The sequence below is a fragment of the Colobus angolensis genome, unplaced genomic scaffold (genome assembly GCF_000951035.1).
Source record: "Colobus angolensis palliatus isolate OR3802 unplaced genomic scaffold, Cang.pa_1.0 Scaffold21, whole genome shotgun sequence".
NCBI lineage: Eukaryota > Metazoa > Chordata > Mammalia > Primates > Cercopithecidae > Colobus > Colobus angolensis.
Window position 1 is genome coordinate 6,784,202 of NW_012115266.1, and position 7,957 is coordinate 6,792,158.

General features: G+C 40.6%; 1 protein-coding gene across 1 annotated transcript in view; it reads left to right on the top strand.

The window, feature by feature from the left end:
- Positions 1-16: 16 nt before the first annotated feature.
- The window catches only part of HRASLS5 (HRAS-like suppressor family, member 5), a 34,220-nt gene continuing 26,279 nt past the window's right edge, over positions 17-7,957 (top strand). The window contains 3 exon segments of the mRNA XM_011942642.1: positions 17-275; positions 793-913; positions 2,569-2,674. Of these exon segments, the coding sequence (XP_011798032.1) occupies positions 128-275; positions 793-913; positions 2,569-2,674 (375 nt within the window). The 5' untranslated portion in view covers positions 17-127.

Genomic DNA, 7,957 nt, shown 5'->3' on the forward strand with positions numbered 1-7,957 from the left:
CTTTCCCCTCCGCGGTTCCTCCCCGAGCCGCCCCCAGCGCCCACGATTCCGCTGCTCCGCCGACCAGGGGCCGCGCAGACCGGGAACTTGCCAGGCGTGTAGTCCCTTGCGAGGCAGCAGAGGCGGGATGGGCCTGAGCCCGGGGGCCCGGGGGAAGTACGCGCTCCGCCTCCCTAGGATTCCCCCACCCCGCCCCAAACCCGCCTCGCGAACCGCCGGTACCGGGCGCAAGGACCAGCAGCCTGCGCCCAGACGTTCAACTGTGCCCCACTCAGGTCAGCCCGGAGAATGGGGGCCCTTTCCGTAATTGTCCTTCAGGTCCCAGCGGGCCGTTGCCCTCAAAGCTCCTTTTCTTAGACATTTGGTGATTGTGTTGTCTGTTAGCCATCATGAGCGAACATTTCAGAACGACCGCTTGTTATAAAGCGAATCAAAGCGAGCCAGGCAGCCCCTCCCTCATTCCTGCCGTGTTTTATATGGAGGTGAGGCAGTGGTGGCAGCTCCGGAGGGTGGCGTTAAGACCGGCTGTAGCTCTGCAGAGGTTCCTCCCATCTGGCTTAGGACAGAGGCGAGGCGCCCTTCTTCATCCTCTCCCCGATTCCGTCCCCGGGAATTCCAAAGTCCCTCTTTGGCAGAGGAACTGAACCCGCTCCAGCACCTAGTTCCACAACCCTCTCCATTCATCCCAAGATTTCCTGAGGCCTGACCAGGAGCCGGGCACGATGCTGAACTAGAGCTCTGAGCCCACTCTCCGTAGCGGTCAAGGTGCTTGCTCGAACCCTCCTTTCACAGGTCTAAATAGCATTTCTCCCCTTGAATTAGAAGAATCCGTGGGATCCGCAGCGTTGGTCCAGCTCCCAGCTAAGCAGCCTACGCCGGGCACATTAGAACAGGGCAGAAGCATCCAGCAAGGGTAAGAAGATTGTAAGGATGAGGTCTTTGGGTGGAAGAAGTCTTTTGAAGAACTGACTTGGACTGCAGTTCTGTAAAGCAAACCCAGAGGTGGTTTTTGTGTGAACCAGCCAGCTGCTACCCAGCAGGGGGAAGGCTTGTGTGATCCTGGGTGATAACAGATTGTACTGGGCTTGGGACCTGTTGGCCACAGGCACACCTTGCAGCTGTTTCTAGCCACAAGGCCATTCTCTAGACCCCAGAGAAATGAATGGCTTTAGCGGGAGGCTTACAATATTGTCCTTGGTCTCACTAATCAATGAGCAATGAGTCGGCCTTTGGCAGATTTCCTGAATTCACTTTCATTAACAACATGATGATTGCTGCTTTAAAAAATTGCGAGGGGCTGAAATTTTGGAGAGGAGCTACACTGAAAATGAGGGGTGTCCCATCTGCCCCCTACACTTTTTTTTCTGAAGAAGAGTTTAAAGCATGGGAAAAGGTAAAGAAAAAGCCATTTCTGAGTTGGTGGTATACCAGATGTTTACATGTGCTGTCTCTTTTCCCTCTCGTGACACCTCTGTGAGACATATTTTCATCTCTATTTTAAAGATAATCAAGCTGAGGGTCAGACATTAATTTACTAACTCAATGTGGGACAGCAATCATGAGAGCTAGGATTCAAACCTAGATCTTTTGGCTTTGAAGTATTTTACTCTACTCTATTTTACTCTACTTTACTCTACCTTCATTTAATATGCTTAAAAGCCTATTCTTGCCTTTTGTTTCTGTCCCCTCCTGTAACATTTTGTTTCAAGGGAGAAATATACTGATTTCATTCATATTACTTGCAGTTACAGTGTTGTGGCTTATCAAGCTTTCTTAGAAATCTGGAGCTAATTATTGGAAGAAGGAGCTCTAAAGTTCAAGGGGTTTGCCTCTGGGCAGTAGGGCTGGGATGAGAAGGGAAAGAAGGAAGGCTCCTTGCATTTCATTATAAATTCTTATGTACTGGTTCCTTAAAAACAACAACAACAACAACAACCACCACCATGTGCAAGTATCACTTTGATAAACATTAAAAAAAGATTATTGGCCGGGGCGCGGTGGCTGAAGCCTGTAATCCCAGCACTTTGGGAGGCCGAGATGGGCGGATCACGAGGTCAGGAGATCGAGACCATCCTGGCTAACACGGTGAAACTCCGTCTCTACTAAAAAATACAAAAAACTAGCCGGGTGAGGTGGCGGGCGCCTGTAGTCCCAGCTACTCGGGAGGCTGAGGCAGGAGAATGGCGTAAACCCTGGAGGCGGAGCTTGCAGTGAGCTGAGATCCGGCCACTGCACTCCAGCCCGGGCAACAGAGCAAGACTCCGTCTCAAAAAAAAAAAAAAAAAAAAAAAAAAAGATTATTAGCAAATTAAAAAATAATAAAAACCCCCAAAACTGCTTCTTGCTATCATTAGCATTTAAACAATTGTCAGAAAACCAGCCAACAGCAGTTCTTCTGGGTTCACAGAAACAAGTTCTAATGGGTTCACAGAAACGAGCTTGGGGGGAAATGTTCCCTACAGTCTCCAAACCCAAAGGCATCTTAAAAATGACAAATCTGTAATACAGATTTTCCAATAATTGTGAAATAGTGATATTTGTTAACTATGTGATTACAAAATCATTTAGGGAGAAGCCTGTAGTTAGCTTGGAGACCACACCCAGCCAGAAAGCAGACTGGAGTTCAATTCCCAAGCCTGAGAATGAAGGCAAGTTAATAAAGCAAGCAGCTGAGGTAGGTATAACAAGAATTCTCAAAGTGACTATCTTTAACCTCCTGGCAACTTCTCTACATACTGTATTTGTTTCCAGGGATGTCCAACTTTTGGCTTCCCTGAGCCACATTGGAAGAAGAAGAAACGTCTTGGGCCACACATAAAATACACTAACACTGACGATAGCTGTTAAGCTTAAAACACACACACACACACACACACACACACAAATGTCATAATGTTTTAACAAAGTTTACGAATTTGTGTTGGGCCACATTCAAAGCTGTCCTGGGCTGTATGTGGCCTGTGGGCTGCAGGTTGGACAAGCTTGGTTTAGATAGTCTAATAAATGTCCTGATTTGGGATGTTAGTTATGCTTTGTTTTAAAGCAATTTTATTGAGATGGAATTGACATATAGTAAACTCCACATATCTAAAATATACAATTTGATACATTTGGCATATGTATATGCCAGGGAAGTGTACAATTTGATACATTTTGACAGCTATATATATATATCCTGTGAAATCTTCACCACAATCAAGACAATAATCTCTATCATTTACAAAAGTTTCTTTGTGCCTTTTGTAATCCCTCTCTCTTCCCACACCACTCCCATCCCCAGGCAGCAACTGATATGCTTTTTGTCACCATAGATTTGTTTGCATTTTGAGAGATTTATATGGAATCATATTGTATGTGTACTTTGTCTCCTTCAGGTAACTATTTTGAATGACATCCATGTTGTTGCTTTTTCTCAACAGTTCATTCCTTTTTATTACTGAGCAGAATTTCATTGCATGGATATGCCACTCTTGTTTATCTGTTCATCTGTTGATTGAGCATTTGAGTTGTTTCTCGTTTTTGACTATCACAATCTGCTTGGACATTTATGTACAAGTCTTTGTGCAGACTGTGTATTTTTTCCTCTTGGGTGAATATGTAGGAATGAAATGGCTAGGTCGTGTGGTAGACGTATATTTAACTTACTGTTTTCCTTAAATTTTTTTTTTTCTTTTTTGGGGCTCTCCAAGCCTGCTAGACAAATTCTAAAAGACCTCTAACCTTAACTTACTGTTTTCCACAGTGGTTGTATCATTTTACCTTCCTACCAGCAGTATATAAGAGTTCCAGTTCATCAGCATTTGGCATGGTCAAAATCTTCTACATTTGAGCTATTTTAATAGATGTGTAGGTATCTCATTGTGGTTTTCATTTGCATTTTCCTAATGGCTAATAATGTTAAACATCTTTTCATGCATATATTTGCCATCCATATATATAATCTTTGGTGAAGTGTTCAAATCTTTTGCCCATTTTTTCCTATTGGCTTGTATGTTTTGAGAGTTCTCCAGAAGTTCTCTCTACAAGGACATCGTCAGATAAATACTTTGTGATATTTTCTCTCCATCTGTAGCTTGTCTCTTCAGAACAGGTTCTTGAGTTTTGATGAAGTCCAATGTATCAGCTTTTCCTTTTATAAAAAGGAAATGTGATGAAATACTGCTCAGTGATAAACAGGAATGAACTATTGATAAAAAGCAGCAACATTGATGTCACTCAAAATAGTTATATGAAGGAGACAAAGAAGTGGACATACAATATGATTCTCTATTTATGAATAGTGCCTTTCGTGTTGTATCTAAGAAACCTTTGCCTAGGTCACAAAGATTTTCTCCTGTTTTCTTTTAGATATTTTATAGTTTTATTTTTTACATTTACATATTTGATACATCTTTATTTGTACTTTTATTTCAATAGTTTTGGGGGAACAGGTGGTGTTTGGTTGCATGGAAAAGTTCTTTAGTGGTGATTTCTGAGATTTTAGTGCACCCATCACCTGAGCAGTGTACACTATACTCAGTGCGTGGTCTTTTATCCCTCACCCCACTCCTACCCTTCCCTTCTGAGTCCCTAAAGTCGATTACATCATTCTTATGCCTTTGTGCCCTCATAGCTTAGCCCCCACTTATAAGTGAGAACATATGATTTTTTGGTTTTCCATTCCTGAGTTACTTCACTTAGAATAATGGTCTCCAGTTCTATCCAGGTTGCTGTGAATGCCATTGTTTCATTCCTTTTTACGGCTGAGTAGTATATTCCATGGTGTGGGGGTGTGTGTGTGTATACATACCACATTTTCTTGGTCCACTCATTTGTTGATGGTCATTTAGGCTGGTTCCATATTTTTGCAGTTGTGAATTGTGCTGCTATAAACATGGATGTGCAAGTGTCTTTTTCATACAATGACTTCTTTTCCTCTGGTTAGATACCCTAGTAGTGGGATCAAATTGTTGTTCTACTTTTAGTTCTTTAAGGAGTCTTCATAGTGTTTTCCATAGTGATTGTACCAGTTTACATCCCCACCAGCAGTGTAAGTGTTCCCTTTTCACCACATCTATGCCAACACATATTATTTTTTGATTTTTAAGTTATGGCCATTCTTGTAGGAGTAAGGTGGTATTATTGCATTGTGGTTTTGATTTACATTTCTCTGATAATTAGTGATGTGGAGCAGTTTTTAAAATATGTTTGTTGGCCATTTATATATCTTCTTTTGAGAATTGCCTGTTCATGTCCTTTGCCCACTTTTTGATGGGATTGTTTTTTTTTTTCTCTTGCTGATTTGCTTGAGTTCCTTGCAGATTCTGGATATTAGTCCTTTGTTGGTTGCATAGTTTGTGAATATTCTCTCACACTCTGTGGGTTGTCCATTTACTCTGCTGATTGTTTCTTTTGCTGTGCAGAAGCTTTTTGGTTTAATTAGGTCCCATCTATTTATATTTGTTTACATTGCATTTGCTTTTGGGTTCTTGATTATGAACTCTTTTCCTATGCCAGTGTCTAGAAGGGTTTTTCTGATGTTATCTTCTAGAATTTTTATGGTTTCATATCTTAGATTTAAATCTCTGATCCATCTTGAGTTGATTTTTGTAGAAGGTGAGAGTTGAGGATCTAGCTTTATTCTTCTACATGTGGCTTGCCAATTATCCCAGCATTTTTTGTCGAATAGGATGTCCTTTTCTACTTTATGTTTTTGTTTGCTTTGCTGAAGACAGTTGGCTGTATTTTGCTTTATTTCTGACTTCCTTATTCTGTTACATTGGTCTACATGCCTGTTTTTATACCAGTACCATGCTGTTTTGGTAACTATAGCCTTGCAGTATAGTTCAAAGTCAGGTAATGTGATGCCTCAAGATTTGTTCTTTTTGCTTAGTCTTGCTTTGGCTATGTGGGCTCTTTTTTGGTTCCATACTAATTTTAGGGTTGTTTTATTCTAGTTCTGTGAATAGGTAATTTGATGGGAATTACACTAAATTTGTAGATTGCTTTTGGCAGTATGGCCATTTTCACAATATTGATTCTACCCATCCATGAGTGTGAGATGTGTTTCCATTTGTTTGTGTCATCTGTGATTTCTTTCAGCAGTGTTTTGTTTTCCTTGTAGAGATCTTTCATGTCTTTGGTTAGGTATATTACTAAGTATTTTATTTTATTTTTACAGCTGTTGTAGAAGGGGTTGAGTTCTTGATTTGATTCTCAGCTTAGTCATTGTTGGTGTACAGCAGGGCTACTGGATTTGTGTATAATAATTTTGTATCCTGAAACTTTGCTAAATTGATTTACCAGGTCTAGGACTTTTTGGATTAGGCTTTAGGATTTTCTAGGTATATGATCATATCAGCAAACAACAACAGTTTGACTTCCTTTTTACTGATTTGGACGCCCTTTATTTCTTTCTCTTGTCTGATTGTGCTGGCTAGGACTTCCAGTACTATATCAAGTAAATGTGGTGAAAGTGGGCATCCTTGTCTTGTTCTAGTTATCAGGGGGAATGCTTTCAACTCTTCCCCAATCAGTATAATGTTGGCTGTGGGTTTGTCATAGATGTCTTTTATTGCCTTGAGGTATGTCCCTTTTATGCTGATTTTGTTGAGGTTTTTAATCATAAAGGGATGCTGGATCTTGTCAAATGCTATTTCTGTGGCTATTGATTTTCTTAAATTTATTGAAACTTGTTTTGTGGCCTATCAAATGATCTATCTTGGACAATGTTCCATGGGCTGATGACAAGAATGTATATTTTGCAGTTGTTGGGTGGAATGTTGTAAATATCTGTTAAGTTTATTATATGATTTTTGTTTTCAATGCTGTTTGTGTGATGTATCACATTTATTGACTTGTATATATTAAACCATCCCTGCATCCCTGCTATAAAACCCACTTGATCATGGTGGATTATCTTTTTGATATGCTGTTGATTCAGTTAACTAGTATTTTCTTGAGGATTTTTGCATCCGTGTTCATCAGGGATATTGGTCTGTAGTTTTCTTTTTTTGTCATGTCCTTTCCCGGTTTTGGTATTAAGGTGATGCTGGCTTCATAAAACGATTTAGGGAGCATTCCCCCTTTCTCTGTCTTTTGGAATAGTTTCAGTAAGATTGGGATCAATGCTTTGAAAGCCTGATAGAATTCAACTGTGAATCTGTCTGGTTCTGGACTTTTTTGTTGTTGTTGTTGGCATTTTAAAAAATTACTGTTTCGGCCGGGCGCGGTGGCTCAAGCCTGTAATCCCAGCACTTTGGGAGGCCGAGATGGGCGGATCACGAGGTCAGGAGATCGAGACCATCCTGGCGAACACAGTGAAACCCAGTCTCTACTAAAAAATACAAAAAAAAAACTAGCCAGGCGAGGTGGCAGGCGCCTGTAGTCCCAGCCACTCAGGAGGCTGAGGCAGGAGAATGGCATGAACTCAGGAGGCGGAGCTTGCAGTGAGCTGAGATCCGGCCACTGCACTCCAGCCTGGGCGACAGAGCGAGACTCTGTCTCAAAAAATAAAATAAAATAAATTACTGTTTCAATCTTGCTACTTGTTATCATCTGTTCAGAGTTTCTATTTCTTCCTGATTTAATATAGGAGGATTGCATATTTCCAGGAATTTATCCATCTCCTCTAGATTTTCTAGTTTGTGTGTGTGAATGATCTTCTGTATTTCTGTGGTATCAGTTTTAATATCTCACATGTCTTTTCTAATTGAATTTATTTGGATCTCTTCTCTTTTCTTGGTTAATCTCACTAATGGTCTATCAATTTTGTTTATCTTTTCAAAGAACCAGCTTTTTGTTTCATTTATCTTTTGTGTGTGTGTGTGTGTGTGTGTGTATGTGTTGGCTTCAATTTCATTTGGTTCTGCTCAGATCTTGGTTATTTCTTTTCCTCTGCTGATTTAGGTTTAGTTTATTCTTGTTTCTCTAGTTCCTTGAGGTGTAACCTTAGAGGTTTTTTTTTTTTTTTTTTTTT